Below are 21,036 nucleotides of genomic sequence, written 5' to 3'. Positions count from 1 at the left end.
CTCCTTGTTGGTAAGGATGAGGTCCAGCATAGCTCCTCTCCTCGTTGGCTCCTCTACCACTTGGAGAAGGAAGTTGTCGACAATACAATCCAAGAACCTCCTGGATTGCCTATGCCCTGCTGTGTTATCCCTCCAACAGATGTTGTGGTGCTTGAAGTCGCCCATGAGGACCAAAGCCTGCAAATGTGATGCCAGCCCCATCTATCTATAGAGGGCCTCATCTGCTCCGTCTTCCTGGTCAGGTGGCCTGTAGCAGACCTCCACTGTAATGTCCCCTGCTCCTGATTTTCCTTTAATCGTGGCCCATAAGCTCTCAGTCAGCTCTTTATCCATCCCTAGGCTGAGCTTCATGCACTCCAGCTGGTCACTGACATATAGGGCAACACCGCCTCCTCGTTTCCCCTGCCTTTAGAAAGATGACCCCTCCTTTATCCTTGCTATGATAAATGCAAGAAAGATTGTAATCCTCATGCTCTGCCTTGTGTTTGATTCCCAGCATATGAAAGCCTGATGCTCTTGTCATGTGTGCTAGAAAAATGATGGAATAACACCAGTGTGACCACACCAGAATGAGTGAACCAAGGTAGGAGAAAGTCTCTGTCACTCTCTGGTAACTTTTGTCTATTTATTTCTTTCTAACCCTTGTGTGTTGCTCAAATGTTCTTCCTTAAGTGGGCAAGTGAGGTGTGCTTACTGAGGCATTTGGGACGTTCAGTAATTTTTTCAGTTGGGGTGAATGAACTGTAAAAAAGACTCTCCAAGCCATTTTCATAGTTTCCTGAAAGACTCAGAGACTAGTATTTGTATTTTCCTGTGAGGAAAACTGAGATCCTGCTAATATCGTGTCCACTGTAGTTACATCAGTGAAATGCTGATAGGTTTTTCTGCATCTCTTGGAGCGCAGGCTAGCTTTGATGGCCTTGTGGCTTAGGATTGCTATTTTGTGTGAGTTTCTGCTTTGGGAGTCCAAAAAAGGCTTCTTTGATACTGAGGCAGAAGACCTCATGAGCTTTTTGAGGTTCACAGGAGTTGAGCAGACTTGAGCTATTCTTTGGCCCATCCCTGCGGTGTACACTGAGCCTGGAGAGCTGAGAAGAGGTGGATTAGAGTAGATTGTATAGTCTTTTAATCAGCTGAAGTCTTCCTTGTGCCAAATAAGAGGCTGATGATTTAAATGAATTTTGTATTGCAGTTGTGTCACAGGAGAACTTGCAGGAGTTCAAGTATAAACATAGGTTTGACCCAGATTTTTGCACAAATAAATGTCTGCATTTGACATATAAAGGCAACCTGTAAATCAAACATTCCCATGAGGTGCACTTTTTTATTGTGTTCCATCTGCTACCTGGCTTTTTTGGTGATCCCACAGAAGTCTCCTCTCTTTTCCAGGGTGTGATTCAGCAGTGACTGCGCTGGTTTTACATAGATACAACTGAGGCCTTGGTCGTCCACTGCTGTGGAAGAACTTCCTTTCATGGGTGAGTTCTTGCACTGGCGGAAAGGCACCTGTGAATCTGTGTGGTCTGGTGGATGACTGAATTTCATACACTTTTTGGTGGCATTTCTCCTTTTTCCTCAAGCCTACTGTTCCTCTCACAAAGACAGTAATATAGGGGAATTCTTGAGGAAAGCATTTAGGAGCAGATCTAATCAATCAATGATAAGCTAACATAGTAAGGGGCTATTCTTTGTTTATGTAGAAAACTAGATTTTGTGACTTTTCTGCTAAATGTTTGTATTCTGCTGGAAAGCTTGCTTCAGAGATGCCTTTTCTTCAGGACTAGGTTTGCTAGGTTGAAACAGGCTACTCTGTTATTTCTGGTTGGAAATAGCTCTGAATAAACAGGCTGTGTGTGTGAAGTGTCTGGTGTTAACCATTTCAGACTGAAGATGAAAGATAAATAGTAGGTAGGACTGTTGATGAATTTATCCTCTATATACCTTTGCTGGTCTTTACACACGCGCGCACACACACACACATAAAAAAAATAAATATAGAATTTATAACAACATAATTCACAGTGATTAATAAACGTGGGTTTTTTCTTTTATAAAAGCCCAGAGTATATTGGAAATCTGAGAATGGATTAGGTTTAAAAATTACTTCTGATGGAATCTCAATTGAGATTGAAAGACTGTTGAAATACTGGTCATTCAAATCCAGTCTAGGATTACTGAGGGACGGATTACATTGTTCCCATAGCTTTCTCACTAAAGGTAAAGTTTTTTTTCATGTCTCTGTTAGACCAAATGTGACAACTTCTTTATGAATGCTATGCAACTGCACCTTGCCATGAGGTATGTGATTCAGTATTGTTTTGCATTATCTTCAGCCAACACAAATTTACTGCAATTATAATGCTTATTTCCTGTAAAATAGCAGATTATCTGAATAATGGACGTGAATTTCCATTAGAATGAGGTCTTAAAGCATGAAAGCATTAATAGCAGATCAAGTGATAGAACTCCATCAGCTAGAATAATCTCATTCTCCAGAATACAGAGATACCCCAACTAATATGAATAACAAAGTTCTGCTGTGGCAGGAGGTCATGCCATGATGGTGTTTATTATCCCTTTTCTGCAGATTATATGTCACCTACTGTTGTATTTTTTCTGCCAATTCTGCCTGTGCTGCAGTTGGCAGTCATGTGCCTCAGTAGGAGTGACATTGGGCAATATGATAAAGCTCAGTTTTGGCCCCAAACCTCCCCAGAGATCAGCTAAAGTGGAATGAGAGGTTTTGACTGGCTCCTTGCTGAGTGAGGGAACAGATGCAGAGTCCACATCTGATATTCTCCAAAATTTAGGCCAGTTCCAAATTTGCCTTGGAATCAGGCTCTCCTCAAATATTTCTAGCATTTATTTTTTTGAAGTTAGTGAAAACCAGTAACAACCATGGGAACATCCTTGCGGTTAGACTGGTGCAAGTGCAGAAGCAATGATTTAGATTCAGGATTGGCTTCTAGACTCGTGCAGTTCTCTACAGCATTTTGTGAGACTTAGTGCGTAAGATGTCTACCTACAATTGCTCATGTTTAACTCATTTTTGTCTGCCTGGACAGCCTTTGCTTTCTTAAAACAGAGGGAGGCAAAGTGGGATTTTGTTTGCATGCATGGCTGTAACAGCAGGAGAGGAGTTAGCAAACAGAGTAAGTTTCTGTCTATTTAAAAGATTTTAGCTACATGAATAATTATTAGTAAGAACAATTATTGTAACAGTGCAAACATTTGCTGGTTTCTTATAACCAAATTGTAGTTAAAAATAAGAGTTATAATGAATTCCGAAAGAAATCTGAGACTCAAGAAGGAAGACATTTTTTGAGACAGTAAGGACCAAAAGAAAATGTGACAGTCATGAGCACTGCATCATTTGCAAACATGTACTTCCTGTGCATTTATAATTGTTTTATTATTACATTAATAATGTTAAAATAGAACTAGTCTCCTGTTCTGTTATAAAACTCTGCTTTAACTTGTCTGGTTGCAACAGAGCTGCTTTTTTGCAATGATAGAACAAAACGTACTGAAGAGGAAGAAAGCTCCCTTCTTTTGAGTTGGGCTTTGCTACGATCAAGTGTGGTTTCCATTATTGAGTTGTCTTTTATCAGCCCTGCTCCTGGGTTGTGCCATAAAAAAATCTGTCTTTCCATAGCAGAACAAGATGTGGCTTAAAAGCTGGCTGTTGTACTTTAACAATCAAATTAAATACTTGAAGTGGACTCCTAGGCAGTAATTCCGAATAAACATATAATTTCAGGTTATATTTAATATATTATTGATAATTACAAAACATAGTTGAAAAGTTATTATTAGTGATTTGTTATTGACACTGCAGAGTTTTAAAATGCTGTGTGGAAAGGGAGAAAAAATAAGCTGGTCATGCAGTAGTTAGGCTACGTAACAGGAGTCCTAGTGGGGAGCAAGTGTATGAACGCCCAAGGAAGAACTGCTGACAGGCAATATTGAAATTAGGCACAAAACCTTTGAATGTTTTTTGTACTGCTGGAGTAGGTTCTGTCCAAAGTGAATGATTTCTCTGCTGCAATTTACTTGTGCTCCAAAGATGGGCAGGTAAGAAAGAGGAAAAAAAAATTGTGATGTATAAACAAGTCTTGGTATGTTATGTGGAATGGATGCCTGTAGATTCAAGAGTACGTTAAGAGCAAACTTTATCTTAATGATTTAAACGTAAGGCAATAGTTACGTGGCTCACTTTGAAGTGCCTCGAAAGAAACTCTTTTGACAGAAAACCGTTTCATACAGGCTTGTAAACTGTGACCCTAGAGCCCTCTAGCGTTAGCGCGGGTGTAATAGACATTAATTACCTATGCTAGTATAGTTCAGAGTGACCTGCACAGTATTCTGACCTGTGTCAATAAAGAGCTACCAAGCCAATCACTTTCTTCCACCCGATTGTTTATTGACTTTATTATTTATCTATGTCGCGGTTTTGGCCTCAGCCGGCAACAAAGAACCACGTGGCCGCTCGCTCAACCCCCACAAGCAGTGCGGGAGAATCGGAAGAAAAAGGCAAAACTCATGGCTTGAGATAAAGGCAGTTTAACAGAACAGCAACAGAAAGACAAACCCAACAACAATAACACCGATAGAGGAATGTACAAACACGATTACCGTACCACCGCTCACTGACCACACCCGGGAAGACCCAGACCGCTCCAAGCCATGACTTCCTGCCCCCTCCCCCGGCCAGCTCCCCTCTATAGACTGGGAATGGCTCACTTGGTATGGAAGACCTGTGCCCCAGGCCAGATCCTTGCGAAAATTAACCCTAACCCTGCTGGAACCAGGACAATCTATAGTTTAAAAAATTGGGCATTTATTTTTGAGAGGTATAACTGATCTCATTCATCCCGGTTTTAAGAAAGGTTTAATATGGAGCTATTGCCCAGTCTGTGTCAGCAATAAATCAGAGCAAAGATAAGTCCTATGTAAAGGAAAATTTAGGAAGCCTGTAAGGCTGATCTACTACATCCACTGCAGCTCTCTGTTTTTTACTTACCCTGCCTTGTGTCAGGGAGTCCCTGCAAGTCCTTCCACTTGCGCTTTCATGCCCGAAGTATGTTGTCCCCTGTTCTCCTTCTCTTGAACTGAGAGTTTCCATTTGCTCTTTCCCAGCACTAGGACTGTATCTGTAATATGGAACCTTACTTCTCTAAGGCAGCATTTCCAGTGTGTCCTCAGCCACAGGTTTTGTATATCTCCATGGTTTGCCTTGGCTTATGTTTCTCTTCCTATATTCCTATTTCCCTTCCACATATTACGTGTCTCTCATTCCCTTATTCCTCATCGTATTAGTTTTTCCTATTTCAGTGAGTTGTATGAACTGGCTGGTGGCATAGACTTAATGCTCGCAGAGTTTTCCAGGGAGGAGGGTAGCTGCTGGGATGGTGAGAGACAGGCTTTGCATGGAGAAACAGCTAATCATCTTGAAGCAATATGCAGGGAATCTGTTATTTCAGTGGGTTAACTGTGGACAAGGAGCTGTTGCGGACCAAAGACATGCATACTAATTGATTTTATATTGCAGACAATCTCTTTTCCCTTCTGGAGAATGAGTGGGAGAGTAATAATTTCCTAGCTTGCCTGGGAAGGCCAGAGAATCTGTCACTCACTGGACTGGTCATGAATTCAGTAGTAGTGCTGCCCTGGGAAGCCTGGTGGGTTAGGTGGAAAGTGGGGAACAGAGCAGTATGCTACCTGGGGTCTCACAGAGAAGCAGAAGAGCCTAAGGACTGGAAAAACATACAGTGAAGTAGCCATTTGTCGACAGAAGGCTGGGAGGAAGTAGGGATTTTTTGCCAGCAGGAAGTATGACATTACCAGTAGTCTTGAGGGAGAACTCTGTGCTCACCTCTGAGTGGGGGAGTATATGGATTGTTACTGCTCTGTGAAAGAAAAATGGGTGAGAAAGCAGCCTAAGCTGCTGCAGAGCACCTGCAGAAAGCCTATGTTGTTACTGAGTGGCTTGTGCTGCATTGGCCACTGAAATGAATGACAGATGCTCTCCCCCACCTCTATCTCCAAGGAGAGGAGGGGGAGAGAGAAAGAGACTTATGAGTTTAAAAAAGAAACTAAACTACTTTAATGAAAATATTAATAAAATGATAAGAAAGAAAAGAATGAAATATATAAAAAACTGTATTGAGCTCCCAGGATGACGGTGATGTCACTGGCAGGCATGGGGAAAGTCCTAGACTGGACTTAGTGATGGATGGGAACTGGATTCCAGGTTTGGATTCAGGAATGCATGGTTTGGGGTCAAAGGCAGACGAACAGAGTCCTACTCGGACGCTGGCCATTGAAGAAAAAGAGCTGGCCGTTTGATCTCTCAGCTTTTATACTGAGCATGATGCAGATTGGGTGGAATACTCTGTTGGTCAGCCTTGGGTCACCTGTCCTGTCTGCTCCTTCCCGCAGGTGCAAACCCTGTACACTTTTCTGCTTCCAACCCTCCAACGGGGCAAATAACAAAATTAGCTGACCTTGGTTGTTACAGCAATAAATATAAGCGAGAGCCTCTCTGCATACTATTCCTTGGCATAGATTATAAACAATCAGGTCTTACCACTCTGAGAATGGACTATGGTCTTAAAAATGCACCGTTAATTTCAGAGAGTTCAATTAGTTAGAAGAGGCTTAGGTGAAAAGTAAAATTACTGAACAGAAAATCAGTTCTGTTTTACCTCTAAACCCTGACACCCTGTTACTCCCTCTGCTAAACTCTCCAAACTGTAGGCTAGGAGAAAGGTCATCGCGTTTAACTTTTTACTGTTCGCCTACTGAACCTAGAGCAGTCATTTGTAAATTGTGTAAAACATGTTGCTTGGTGTTATACATTCTACAGTCAGATCTGTGGTGGCTGGTTTATAGTGTAACTAAAGCTGCATAGCAACATGTCAAAACTTGTAGATTTACAACAGTGCAATTTCAGGTTTGATATTTATGTATGTTGCGGTGGGCTCTAAAATATGCGTCAAACTGGTCTGGAATATTTTCGATAGTTTCTGTCTGTCAGGTAAAGAACTTTCAGAGCTGCAAAACATACAGAGTCAAAGATGTGCTTGCTTACTGGAAGGTCATTAATTGATAGCATCTGAAATGATGTGCTTGGAACAATTTCAGTATTTGCTTGTGAGTGCCTTTCACTCAAAGCAGTATCAAAGCTCTATACGGGGTTAGGTATCACAGTCTAGATTGATATTTGACCTGGAGCTATTGAAAAATGACTGTAGTAGGATGGGAAGCAAATATTTTACAGGGCCAGCAACTCTCATGTGAGGGATTCAGTGAAAAGTCAAAGGAGACACACTGTAAAATGCTTAAGATTTATTAATCATCATTACTTCTTTTCATAAGGAACAAAAATAAAACAATGTTCCAAAACAAAATAGAAGGAGGAAATATACCACACCCAGATAACATGACTAAGACTAAGAGATGGGATAACATTAATTCTGAAAGAAATGACCCAATAAATCAGTTTTCCAAAAACAAAATAAATAGCGATGGTTCAACTTTAAAAAGCTTTCTAGGAAAGAATTTACATATATTATTATTATTATTTATTATTATTATTATTATTATATTTTGTTTACAAAAATCCTTCATATGCCCCTATTAGCAAAATATATATATATACTTCTTCTGTAAACAGTTAACCACAAACAACAAAAAATCCATATATTCATACAGTTACTATGCTGATGGTGTTATGTAAACAAAGAGTAGTGTGCAGCAGCTTCTCATGATAGGGTTTCTTTCTTTTTCTCATGAGAATATATAGGGAAATATGCCCATCATAAATTGTTCAAAATATTTAAGTTTATAGTTTTAAGAAGGTATGGCTTTCTGGAGTCTAAGTTTTCCTTAATGCAAAAAGAAATATAAAGAAACAGAGAGGTACAGTTTTCCTTGGGTTTGGCGTGTTTGTTTTCTGGACTTTAGCTTTTGATTTGTCTCAATGAATTGCAATAAAAATGTTATAAAACAGGTCAGTCTACATCAATGGAAATATTAGATGTTGCCAAGCGTCTATATTATGCCACTACAGGCAATCTTCAAGCCAGAAAAGAATGTTGTTCTCATAATAAACTTTGTGCAAGTGTAAATCCAGCTCTCAGTCTTATAGTACAGCACTTCTCAGAAGACAAACAAACAGGAAATGTCAAAATGACCTTATGCTGTACCTCTCAAGGTGTAAAAGAAAAGACATGAAAAACAATGGGAGATATATTGGTAATGAAAACTGAAATAACGTAAACAGATGTGTTGAGTTTGTATGCAGAAAATATCTGTTTATCAAAAATTTTAGCTGCTTTTGACACTTCTGTATTTTTTCAAAGTTTTTTTTTTAGTCCTATGTTCAACCCTTGTTTGACAACTTCTCTCTAGTTCTAATTTTTGACATTCACTTGTTCCTGAGAGGTTTTTGTTGCCTGTTGAGTGCTAACTTGGGGAATGCACTCAGCTGTCACGCAGCTGCATTTCTCCACATAGGTGTATGAGTGATCAAGGTAGGTTCCATCGCTGCATGTCAGTGTCACCTTTCTTTGGCTGGTCTTGATTTCCTGACAACATGAGCATTTATGTTCCATTGTGTTTGCCTCTGGCGAATATCTGATTGCAAAACAAACAGAAGAGAAAGATGAAAAAATTAATGTGAGAAATACCACTGCCCCTCCCACCCATTGCTAAATACAGCCACAAGCTGTGTGATTGTATGTAGGACTATTGCTCAATATTACCATTCTTACAGTATTGTGGTGGAATTTAATTTGGTCCTGATTGTAAAAATGGATGGATCTAGCTCGTCTTTAAGGCACAGAAAAAGTTAATTAATTAATCCAGGTCAGATATCACAGCCAGTCCAAAATGGGAGAATAGTGAGAAAGAAATAACCTCAGTTTTACATAGGCAAAATCAAAACTTGGGTCTATTCACTATGACACTGAACAGGCTGTTAAAGCATTGTAAGTCTTGTAATTAAGCTAGTACAACACCATGTCTATTAAAAATTCTGGTTGTCAGAATGGAAACAGGTGATGACTGGGTAGGTGTTGGATATGTTAGAAAATCACTTGTGATTTGCTTTACGCAACTAGTGTAAAGAGTAGAAGACAAGAAACCACAATTTTCTTTTATACCACTTACCGTGAGTAAGCATCACAGCTGCCTTCACAGTATGTCATCTCAACAGGTGCAGGAGATACACATCCATGATATTTGATGACAGCAGTAGTATTGTGCTTCATGCACATTCCTGAGGTTGTCACAAACCAAGGGAAAATAGGTTAAAATGTACATGCGTATAAATAGATATCTGTGTATGATACACAGCTTGTAGTAGAAAACTGAGATGGACGGAGCTTTCAGGAAATTAGGTCACAGTACATTTCTCTTTTAATTGGTAAAGGCCAAGTGCTGACTCTTGCTGCTTGTGTTATCAATGAATGAAAAATTCCCTTTTGCTTATGCAACTTTGGTGCAGGATGCAGAAATAAAGAGCAGTACTGTGGCTCAGTGCACACCCACCTCCTAGGATTAGCTTCACTTTCTTCCTTAAAGAAGAATGTATCTATGGAAGCTGGAGAATAGTCATAGTCCTCTCCCTCCCACAAAAAAGATAACATTTAACAGTAGGAGATGGGAAGGTTCACCATATCCATGTTTTCCAAGGCCCTAAAGTGCATGCTGAAAATGTTCTGTTACTTTCTTTTTCCACCTGTTTCCTTTCTCACCCCAGTGTGAGGCAGTGGTCCCAAACTTGGTTTGTTCACCTCTTCTATCTATGCATCTACAGTGCAAGATGGACTAACATACCTAATAAGGCACATATTATCATTACTTTCTCTTAAGAAAATTATCATTACTTACTCTTTCTTTGGCATTCTTTACAGCAGCCATCATCAGACAGCTTGATGTCACCCTTGTGTGGGAAAACAGAAAAAGATAACTCAGGTTTCATATCTACATACTAAAGCAGAGACTTTCCCCGCTTCCTAAGTTTCTCTGGCACCAGAAAGTTCTTTGTAGTGAGTTTAATTTCAAGCAAGGGCACATAACTACTTCATTCCAATACTAATAAGAGTTCTTTGAAAGCTGACATTGAGGGAGACTGGAACTGGCTTAGTGTCATCAGAGTTCGGCAGTAAAATTTCAGAAATAAAGCTTGTAGCACATGTGGGGTATTTTAAGTGACCAAAGTCAGTAGTGGTGAAGGATTACGTCAGACAGGGTTACACAATTAATAAAATAAATAACTCCCCAGATGTGCGGTGCTGGTTCTAATCTACCCTGAGCTGTATTAAGTTGAATGATGTTGTGAACTGAAGTAGCTTATTTTCCTTCAGCTTTGCTCTCCATAAGGGAATTCTAAAAAAGAATTTATAATCTTAAATAATTTAGGAATAACAATCCTATTATTTTTCAATAAGATTCTTACTTCTAGGTCATCTGACACTTTTAAGAATACAAAACATTATGCTGTCCCCTTTTCTTTAGTGCCCAGTTCTCAGTGAGGCTATATATATCACCCATTTTAATTTTGAATTGCTTTTCTGAAACGAAATTTGATGTGGACCAGATTCAGAGAGGGTAAAATGAGAGCTACGCCCTGTGTGATGCTTCTGCTAGGTATTTTCCTTGGACACCATGATCCTTCTGTTAGTGGTGTTAGCCACTGCAACCTTTTCAAACATGAGAACTGGTAGAAGACTACTTACTGGCTCACAATCATCAGGGTTAAAGGGAGGACAGCTCTTCTGTAAGACGACTTGAATGAACTGGTCATCATGTTTTTCACATGTGTAAGTTGTGCAGTTATCACCAGGAGGGTTCCAGAATTCTCCAACCTGAAAGCAGTTAAAATTAAAGTAAGTAAAAATCTTCTTACATAAAAATGAAACACCACCACCACTCCCCAGTGTCTTATCATTACTGCCTACTGCAGTTTGATGACTCCAAACATTTTCCTTGAATTTCATCTGATAGTTACTTGTCATATTATCATACTGCTCTAAGTCTTTTTCATTAAGCAAGTGAAGAGGCTGTATTTTTATCTGGATATGGATATGCTTTTTTGTGTGAATAGGATAAGTATGTGGACTCATTTGGAAAGTTTAATTTTGTTTCAATGGTTTTGTCATCAGAATTTATGGGTAGGTCAGAAAGATTTGGAAAGATTAATTTGTGTTTCAGTGGTTTTGTCATCAGAATTTATGGGTAGGTCCATTCACATACATGGCTGAATTTCTGCTAGCTTCACTGACTCATCCTGTCCTGAAACTCTCAGCTAACTTGAGATGGGCTGTTTTGAGCAGAAAACTACCTCACAGATAAAATTATCCTTCGAGCAAAATGGGTGCTATGTTTTCAGAGCTAAAAGGCAAATAAGGGCCCATTGGTTTCACCTATGTATTTTTCTATGTTTAATTCTGAAAGCCATTTTTCAGTATCGCAGTTGCTTCCAGAAGTCTTAGAACTGGAGTTTCATGGCTCAAGGTACTGTTCAAGCTGTGTGAGACAGTCCATTCCCTGCCTGAATAAGCATTTGTCTAATATGAGAAAAGGCGCAGCAAATAAATGTGACAAAGACAAGGAGAGGAAAGAGCAAAAAGACTAACAGAGTTCACCAAAAGTGAACTAAACCAGGGATAGTTACTTGGAGCGGACGTGTAATGTTGTCTCCCATAGTCATGATACAAGCCACTGCCTTGCATGTGCCGCAGCACTGTCCAGGTTGCTTTGTATACTTATAACCCTGTTTTGAAAGAAATAGAGAGCAAATGATGTTGAGTCAGAACACTGACCTTAACTGGTGGATATTTGAGCTGAGCGGGGGGGGAATTACTGATGGCAAAATAGCACTCACCACTGGACAGTATGTGTCACAGATAACAGGCTTGCACTTGACAGTAGTGTGGCGAGGGCTTGAGTACAAGGATTCAGAGCAGGTGCATTCTTCACAAGGGCCTGATGGAATGACAGCTCCAGGCTAGGGGAAGTCAGGAAAAAAGTAGTTATTCGTCAGTAAAACCACGTTACTTTGTGTATGTACATCACAGACAATACAAAGCTGAACTATGTATGGGCTAAACTATCCTAAACACCATTTTGGTTGTTTTATTTAAGCAGAGTTTCTGTTGCTGATAATATCCATTATGGAATTAAATTCTGCTAATGCAGAAAGAAGAGCAGAAAATGCTTTTGCTTGGAGGGAAGGTGTTGATATGCTGACCTCAATTAAATAATCAATAATGTTTTATCTCAGGCCTTTCTGCAAAATATGGTCCATGATAGGAGTCTCAAAAACATTGCATTGTGAACTTATGTGATGGTTTACTTTTATAGTGAGTTACTCTGTGTACTTACTGCATAGTAGGTTTCATTGACTACACATCCATGTCCTATAAAGAAGGAAGAAAAATGATGTCATAGAGGTGTAAGTTTTAAGAAGCAGAAGTATGTGAAAAAACTGCTGCTTTGTTGGCCCTATATGATAACACAGATAATTTGCATCTTTCTTTTTTAAGGTTTTTCTATTCATAAACTTAGATGAAGAAAGTGCATAGTACTTACTGCATTCAAAGGTAGGACAGCATTTTCCAGGCTGTATTATTGTGACTACTTCCTGTCCCTCTAAGCACTGGGGTGTGACCTCAGGGCACAGGCTAGTATTGCAGTCTGTTTAATGTAAGAGAATACAGAAAATAATGAACTCAGAATTTTTAAATGAAAGTAATTTTGTTTTGTGTGAACTTCAGAAGTTTTCCCATGGGGCAAATGTGGTGCTGTTTACACCAGCTAGTTTAATGACTAATTCAATATATTTGTCCAGCTATGTTTAAAGTGCATGGGCTTTTCCATAACCTTTGTAAAACAAAGAATTGTCTGAGAAGAATAGAGTGGCGATTGCTGGAGAGAGATACTTCCAAAGAGAAATTTGTACCAGCTGGGAAATTTGATGACTCCAGAAGTTCAGGAACTTTCTTGAGCAATTTTTAAATGTTCAAGGCTTTTTTTTTTTAAGTTAAGATAATTTTTTTTATACCGGTCTTTGAAACAGAAAATGCTTTGAATGGTTTTTGAATATTGTTTCAAGTGGAGGAAGCATTAAACTTTTTCAATGTTAAATTATAGGAGATTTACATTTACTTTTCTGTGTCTAACTATGTAAAATATTTTCATCTAACTCTTTTTCTCTTCAGGTATCTAGTAAATGCTCTGCAAGAAGGTCCAAAGAAGTGGAATAAGGGAGAAAAGCATTATGAAATCAATGCAAAGTATTAAAAAATGAGAAATTATTCCTGTAGTTCCTCTGAATATTACCCATGATAAAGAACTAAGGCAATACTTACAGCACTCAGTCCTGGTACAGCATGGATCTTCTGGTATCTGTATCTGAACAGGCGTGTAACCTGGTTCATCACAAAATACTTGCTGTGTCAGAGAACATTCGTGTTTTTTACAGTGCACTTGAAGAGTATTTTTGTCACAGACACATTCCTGGCAATCTCTTGTCCATTTTTCTCCTGGCTATATGAAAAAGAAAAAGAAAATAAAGTAAGAAAAAATTATATATAAATTCAAACTAAAGTTATTCTATCTACTCAAACCAAAATCATTCTAGCTGACATGGATACAGTGATACCTGATTACATCAGTCTTTTTCTATTTCTAGTATTTTTAGATTTTATAGGAAACTCTCAAACTGAAGCTAATTAGGGGAAGATACTGGAGGCCACCAAAGAGTCTGAGCATATTCAAACAGCTATCACTTTCTATTTATTAGTAGTGTTAGTATGAGAGATACAAGATGTCTAAAGGAGAAGTGATTGGGCATTGCATTCATTTTTGAATAAGAAATTACCATATAACATACTCATTTGCACATTGGGTTACAGAGAGAAATTTCTATAATTTGTATGCAGCTGAGGAACTAAGAATGCAGACTATTAACATTATCAACAATAGGTAAACATTGTTACCCATCTCTATTAACTTTAGCAACCCAAATTTGTGGAAATTAAAAAGATCATATGCCAAAGTTCCACTACTACCATCTATCTCTTCTTTTCTTTCTCTCTCTCTTTTTTTTTTTTTTTTCCCCAGTATGTGAGGTGATGACTATTGAAAGAATAACCCATCATTTACTGTTAAATTTCTTGGACTAATGTGGTTTCTGCTCTGGCAGTCATAATTATTTTTAAGACTAAAGGGGAATGAACATTTGAAAAAAACGGAAGTCTCCTTCAATCTCAACAGAACTTTGCTTTTATGAAACACTAAATATCCTCTTGCTTCACTTGTCTGTGCTTGATAAACCACATTGCTTGTGATACTCACCAATCTGGAAACTCCATTTGGTTCCCTGCAAGCTGGAAAGTAAAAAAAAAAAAAAGCAGAATGGAGATTTACACCGCTGAAAATTGACATAAAGGAGCAGATTTGTTCAGTTTCAAATAGAAATACTGTGAAGATAAAACTAACAAGAAAATGAATATGCAGTCTTCAGAAATGTAGAATTCTACCATCTTGATAAGTCTCATATAAGGAAGATGGAAAAAAGGTAATACTGATTATTATTTGTTTTTTAGATGGGGAAATTAAAGGAACTTAAAGGAACTGATTTACCTGTGACCTGACTGTGTAGAAGATGGCAGCAGAATACATGCCCCCTGAGTCTCAATCCTGATACCTATTTACTCCCCAAACTAGCTACAGGTTACTTACAGCATTCAGAGACACAGATGTTGCTGTCTTCACTCATGAGCGTCTTTCCTTCAGGACAGAAACATCCTTCAGTTACTCCATAGCCAGGAAGTTCAACAAAGCTTGAGTGGGAAGAATGTATACATTTGAGTATAATGTTTTTGCAGTGAAGCAGGAGAAAGAGCAGCATATGTAGAAAGTTGCCATGTCAGGTACAAGGGAGACAAAAGAATGTCTATATTTTTGAAGTGCAACAGGAAGTGCATATTCATAGAGCTGATTGATATTTATAAATCTTGAATAAATTATTCAAATTCTCAAGGCATTCCATTACAAAGTTAGTCCATTTTCTAAGGAAAGTAGACAGGTAAAAATAGAAAAAAAATATATATAAGCAGTTGTTTTGGGGTGGATTTTTTATCTTTCCATACCTTGGGTCACAGGTAGCAGGATTAATGGGCCCACATGGCTTGTATACCATGTTTGCTGCACAGTTGTATGCTGTATGGAAAAAGAAGAAAAAAGATCAAAAATTGTCAGCAGATGCATTTTTGCAGCAAAAGTGATTACAGCTTTGCCTTCTTCATCTGCAGCTTCTGTGATGTTGCTGTGGTTTTTTAGACAGTAGCCAAGTATTAGATGTAAGATGTGTTTACCGAATAAAACACTAATTACTACCATTTCTCACAGACATTTTTTGAGTTCTGCAGTACTTACAGCATGTATTGTTGGTGTTTCCTCTCCAGTCAATGCAGACACCTCTAGAAGCACACTCTGTAGCATATATCTCCAAACTGGAACACTGCATGGATTCATCAGCTATGCGACATCCATCAAAAACACAGCCTTTGAAAAATGGTTCTGGTGGTATCACAGCATGGCATTCTGCAAAAATCCTGCAGACAGAAAAAAACCCAAAACCCTTTTGTGTTAACCAGTCATTATATAGAATACAGCACTTCCCAGTTAATGGCACGTGACTCTGCTTCAGAAAGGAATGTATTACAAGAAACAAAATTCTAAGATAATAATAATCTGGTAAATAGATTCAGGAAAGGAAAGGTTGGGAAATTTGAAGCTCCTTTTTTTTTTTTTCCCCTATGAAGCATTGTTTCTGTATGTGTACACAACTTTTCATCAGTCTCACACCAGGAATTTAATGAAAAAGGCAACTGCATCAGATTGAGGAAAAAGGGATGATAAAAGTAGCTGAGACATAGAAAAATTGCACATGCAATAGCTAATAACTTATTAGACACTACAGCAAGCATGTGCAAGATGGCCTTTATAAGTCACCCAGCTGAAAAAAGATTTTGTCAGAGCTCACACAAGTATAGGAAATACTGCAGAAAACAAGCCTTTGTGCTTTTGGAGCTCCATGTTTTACACAAAATGTACAAAGAATGAAGGATGATTTTTTGGCTAAGATGTTTCTAAGATGCTCTGTTAAGCTGGTTAGTAACCAGGTTCTTTATGGTATGTACTGAAGGCCTGCTTCAAATTTAGAGTTAAGTCTTTACTTAATAGTGTAATTAAGAGTGGGTGAGAATACTCTGGAAGGTAGGGAGGAAGAAAGATAACATAAATCTGTGTGGTTGCAACCCAGCAAGCATGGATTTTAGTGCTTGTTGTGTCCCTGATTTTCTGACTTCACATCTCCTTGCTCAGTTATTTTTGGCATGCAAGTCATTAAATAAGACCGATTTCTTTTACAAAGGCCTTTCACTGTATGTATTCTGCCATTAAGCTGACATTTCAGCTATTATCACACACTAGGGCTATAGTTTTTACTCTTCTTGTAAGGTACTAAGACAGTTTTGTCTGGAAAGAGTTGATTCATTCAGGTTTTTTCTTACTCGCTCCAGATAAGCTTGCAGAGTTGAGGCGTTTCACAGTGAGGCTTTGGTGGAGGTGTTGTTACAACTGGTATTACTGGTACTCCATGGCATGACTCATTGTTATCAACAATCCAGTGATAAGCCATTTGGGGACACGAAGAAATGATCTTACCACTTGGTAAGCGGCATTCGTCTAATACGTTATTTGTACATGTTCCTGGAAGAGACAAGCTGTGTCAGTCTCATAAACCCCATCAGAGATGCACAGTACATGATTGTGCTGATACCACATTTAAATGTGATACACTCATGAAATATATAAGATGCCTTGCTTCATAGAGAGTGCTTTCTTTACAGTTACATGAACTTTAATTTATGTTAGGAAAAAACACACAAACTTAAAACCCCAGCCCCAAAGGAAAAAAAGACAGGTTGCTGAAATATTGAGCAGATCCTGAAGGAATATTGATCCTGCAGAAGTTGAAGAGAAGAACTGTTTTCATTTCCATTTCACTGCTGTTTAAAAATTACTGTCAATCATGAGACTGCATAGCCAGAGTGGGTGAAAATAACCACGGTAGGGTGAGGAAAGAGGCCCACCTCCAATTAGTGCATTTGTCTTACCACACTGTCCTTCGGTGTTGTTGCCAAATTTGCTGTATGGAAGTTTGATGGAGAAAATCAGCCCACTAAAGGTGATGGTTGCACCAATCTCTGGTATTTCAACAATCATGTTGATGCCAAGTGTGGAGAAAGAAATGCCGTCTTTTTTGAAGCCTGGTTTGACAATCTTATTGTTGAAGTACATCTGAATGTGGGGTTAGAAAGACACAACTTTAGAATAAGCACTGCTTCTGCCTGATTGTTTTTAATAATGTATTTTATAATCTTCATAATTATGCATAACTCCATATTGTTGTGCATAGAATCATAGAATTGTCTAGATTGGAAGGGACCTTTCCCCCCTGAGCCTCCTTTTCTGCAGACTAAACAACTGGAGTTCCCTCACACACTCCTCATAAGACTTGTGCTCTAGACCCCGAACCAGCTTCATTGCCCTTCTCTGCACACACTAACAGAATCTCTATCTGGAGCTCCAGATTGATGCTCCAGGATCTGCATCACATCCAATGCCTGTTGGCATTGCAATAACAGCATATATGTGTATTAATATCTCAGCTTGTATTGCTATATTGCTCTAATGTGATAATAATCTAAGTGGCCTCTAGGTACCATGTTTGTGAAGATTGTGTTCTAACACACAGCATTCTAAATCCAAGTATTTTCTTTGTAACCCTCATAATTTTATTTACTGTAAATATTTTTCATGTGAAAATGAGTGGTAGTTTTCTTTAACTCCAGAAATATTCCTGCCATTATTATGTAATAACTGCCACAAAATCACACGGCCCCTATACTACATGCTGTTTGGCATTGGAAGAGTTCTCTGAATTCAAAATGAAGTCAAATGTCCCTGGTGCCAGTTTTATGTAGCAGTCATATTTATTTGTTAATCTAAGCTGTTCCATTTGCAGCCTGTATCTTATATGAGCTAATGAAGGTATACATACTTGCTTAGTAACTTTTTGTCAGGAATTATTCTGCAACTTTCTTCTCATTGAATTGGGATAAAGTAAGAGTTAAAACTGTCAGTTACTGTTTTCCTTCACAGTGATTTCTTTCACTGGACTAATTGTTTCAGTGTGCCTTTCTGACTGTAGGTAAGGAGAACTTGGCATGGCTTTGTAGGGGGAGAGTGCATATTGAGACAAACTTTTCCTCCTACCTCTTTCTGTTCTCTAATCAACTAATAAATTCCCCAGTGTAACAGTGGGACTGACTTTTTGTTTTCACTGGCTTGCCAGCACTAGTTAAGGATCACGAAGGTGAAGTGACACTCCCAGTTATCCCTTTTCTTCAGCTATATGTCTCTTCCCAGTAGGGAACTGGAAGCGGAAGCATGTCACGGCTCTGGTGCCAAAGATTCCCTATGCAGAGGAAGCAGTGCCTAGTCATCCAGCTGATAAGGGATACATACCCATCTTCACCATGAGAGAAGAATCATGCTTGTGATTTGCATTCATGTTTCTTCACAATGTCTTTCTTTACGTAAGTGAATGGCACAATGAAACACGAATGAAGCACCAACATAAGCATTATTTTGGTCTTCTCTCTCTATCTGCTGTATTAGTCTGTTTCCTAGTGTCGTCTATATATACAGATACACGGACATAATATATTCATAGTGCTAAGCTGTTTCTGACATTTTGTTCTTAGAAACTGGTGTAGTCTTTTTTTTATCCTAATGATACCCTCTGCCCTCATCACCTCTGTGACATGATATTCTAACAGACTAATTCAAATGAGAATCTGTAAGACCTATGGACTTTATTTTTTGCAAAAATAGAGAAGTAAAAAATGTATATTTTACCACATTGGTCATGACACCATTCATGAGTTCACGGGTCAGCACCACTTTTGCCGATTTGTAGAAAATAAGAATGGATTTAGGGCAGGAAAGTCCATCTTTTGCATCACAGTAATAATTGTCAATGTAAACACGGAAGTTGTCATATTTAGGTACAATCTGTTTCACCAGGACGTAAGTGCAGTTTTCAAGGAAAGTATAGTAGATTCCATCAAAAGTAATATAATGAGGATCACCCCATCCACTGCACACACCTGGTAGAGAGAAAATATTTAGAAAATAAAGATGAAAATTAATGTAGAAGAAATAATTTAGAAACTGAAGGGAATTTATACAATTTATAGAGCAACCCTAAGAAAACAAAAGGCCCATATAATCTGTCAAAAGTTTTGCTTCTTTCAAAAAGCATTATTCCTTAATCTGCTGGCACTTACATTGACACTCATATCGGTAACAGCAGCCGTTTTCATCTGGTACCAGTATTGCCGGATATTTGTTTGCACAGGTAATTTCCTTCACAGGTGGGCAGTGCGTTGGAATTACTTCTACCTTGTTGTCTCCCTTACAGATGATTTCTGTACAGTTGGATAATTTGTATTTTTGTCCAATCTGCAAAATAAACAAGAATTGCTATCATAGGAATTTGCAAACAGATACAAACTCTACTCATATTTTTAGTTTAATGGTATATTGTTTCCAGAAATGCTGCTGTTGGAAAGGAAATTAATATGTGCTACTTCTCTTCAGTTGTGGTACTAATGATTTGCAATGTTGACCAGAGTTATTCATAATTCTGACCACAATATGGAGGATCAGACACTGTTTTGTTTTCCAAGTCGGAAGCAAAGGCTGAAATGAAAAACTTCACTGATAGTACAAGGTTGCCAATATTCTACACAATCCACTTTTTATTGCAAAAAAGGAAGTGGGAAGCTTAATTTTAGATGTTTCTTCTGACTGAGGAGCTCTTCTGAGGTTTGGAGAGATTGTTCTTAAATTAAGGGAACCGATGTCCTTTATACTAGCTATGTATACTGTACTTCACTATCAGCACAGACAATCACTATCAAAAAAACAAAAAAAAAGAATGTGTAGAGAACCAGAGGTAAGAGGGCAGAAGAACAGAAACGGATAAAAGCCTGCACAATAACTTAATTTTTTCTCTTTAGAGAAGAAACAATATGCACAAAACAACTTCCTCTATTATTTCAGAAAGAAGGTTTGCTAATTGTGCAATGCAGTGGATCAGAAAGGGTTTTAATAGCACTAAACTCATTATAAAAAAGTGTAGCTTGCTTTCTCAGTAAGAAAAAAAATTATAGAGAAGGGAAATACAAATTTTATGATCTATATATTGCCCATTACTAGCTAAGCTTATTCTCGCAATCTATACATATAAGCTTTGAAGACTGCAAACTGTTTCATACTGTTGTCAACATAACATTGATGTTATTAATCATAACATAACACAGAAACTGCATACCAGTAGGGGAGGGTAAGTAGAAGAAACACAACCATGAAAAGGAACTCTAGATGTGGTAGGCACAGGAACTAATGTTGTTATGGTAGACCATTCAGGAGAACTAGTGGGCAGAGCAGTAGTTATGTTACAATGTACAGTATGTCGTTCAATTGTACATCTTGGACTACAGATGGCGTAAAATCGACATCCATCACTATCTGTTCTGCTGTAAATCAAATCACCTGAAGAACAAAAAACAAAATAAAGTAAGATACAGAGAAAGAAAAAATTAAAATAAGGAACTATAAAATTTCAAAGAAAAAATTGGATTATATAGGAAAGATGTAGTAAAAAATGAAAAGAAAGAAATAAAATATAAACAGAAAGAAATAAAAAAAAAGACTCCTGGAATGAAAAAAAAAAGGTAAACTAACCAGGTGAAAATATATCATCCCCAATTTTACAGAAACAGGGTGTTGAGACAGGGGTAGAAGAAGTGCTGGTGCAGCAAGGTTCAGATGTGCTGGTAATAGTGGTAAGGCTGGTGGTGGGCCAGGTTGGGGTGGGCGGGCAGT

The 21,036-nt window shown here is 38.2% G+C and overlaps 1 protein-coding gene across 1 annotated transcript in view; it reads right to left on the bottom strand.

The window, feature by feature from the left end:
- The window catches only part of MUC5AC (mucin 5AC, oligomeric mucus/gel-forming), a gene marked incomplete at its 5' end in the record, with an annotated part of 66,622 nt that extends 45,919 nt beyond the window's left edge, over positions 1-20,703 (bottom strand). The window contains 12 exons of the mRNA XM_009892025.1: positions 9,898-9,949; positions 10,746-10,874; positions 11,894-12,016; positions 14,368-14,399; positions 14,755-14,855; positions 15,165-15,234; positions 15,451-15,629; positions 16,590-16,788; positions 17,196-17,379; positions 19,003-19,253; positions 19,434-19,608; positions 20,618-20,703. Of these exons, the coding sequence (XP_009890327.1) occupies positions 9,898-9,949; positions 10,746-10,874; positions 11,894-12,016; positions 14,368-14,399; positions 14,755-14,855; positions 15,165-15,234; positions 15,451-15,629; positions 16,590-16,788; positions 17,196-17,379; positions 19,003-19,253; positions 19,434-19,608; positions 20,618-20,703 (1,581 nt within the window). The remainder of the gene's footprint in view (positions 1-9,897; positions 9,950-10,745; positions 10,875-11,893; positions 12,017-14,367; positions 14,400-14,754; positions 14,856-15,164; positions 15,235-15,450; positions 15,630-16,589; positions 16,789-17,195; positions 17,380-19,002; positions 19,254-19,433; positions 19,609-20,617) is intronic.
- Between the last annotated feature and the right edge of the window lie 333 nt (positions 20,704-21,036).

The sequence above is a fragment of the Charadrius vociferus genome, unplaced genomic scaffold (genome assembly GCF_000708025.1).
Source record: "Charadrius vociferus isolate BGI_N301 unplaced genomic scaffold, ASM70802v2 scaffold179, whole genome shotgun sequence".
NCBI lineage: Eukaryota > Metazoa > Chordata > Aves > Charadriiformes > Charadriidae > Charadrius > Charadrius vociferus.
The sequence above is the reverse complement of the archived record's forward strand: the minus strand, read 5'-3'. Positions and strand labels throughout refer to the sequence as shown.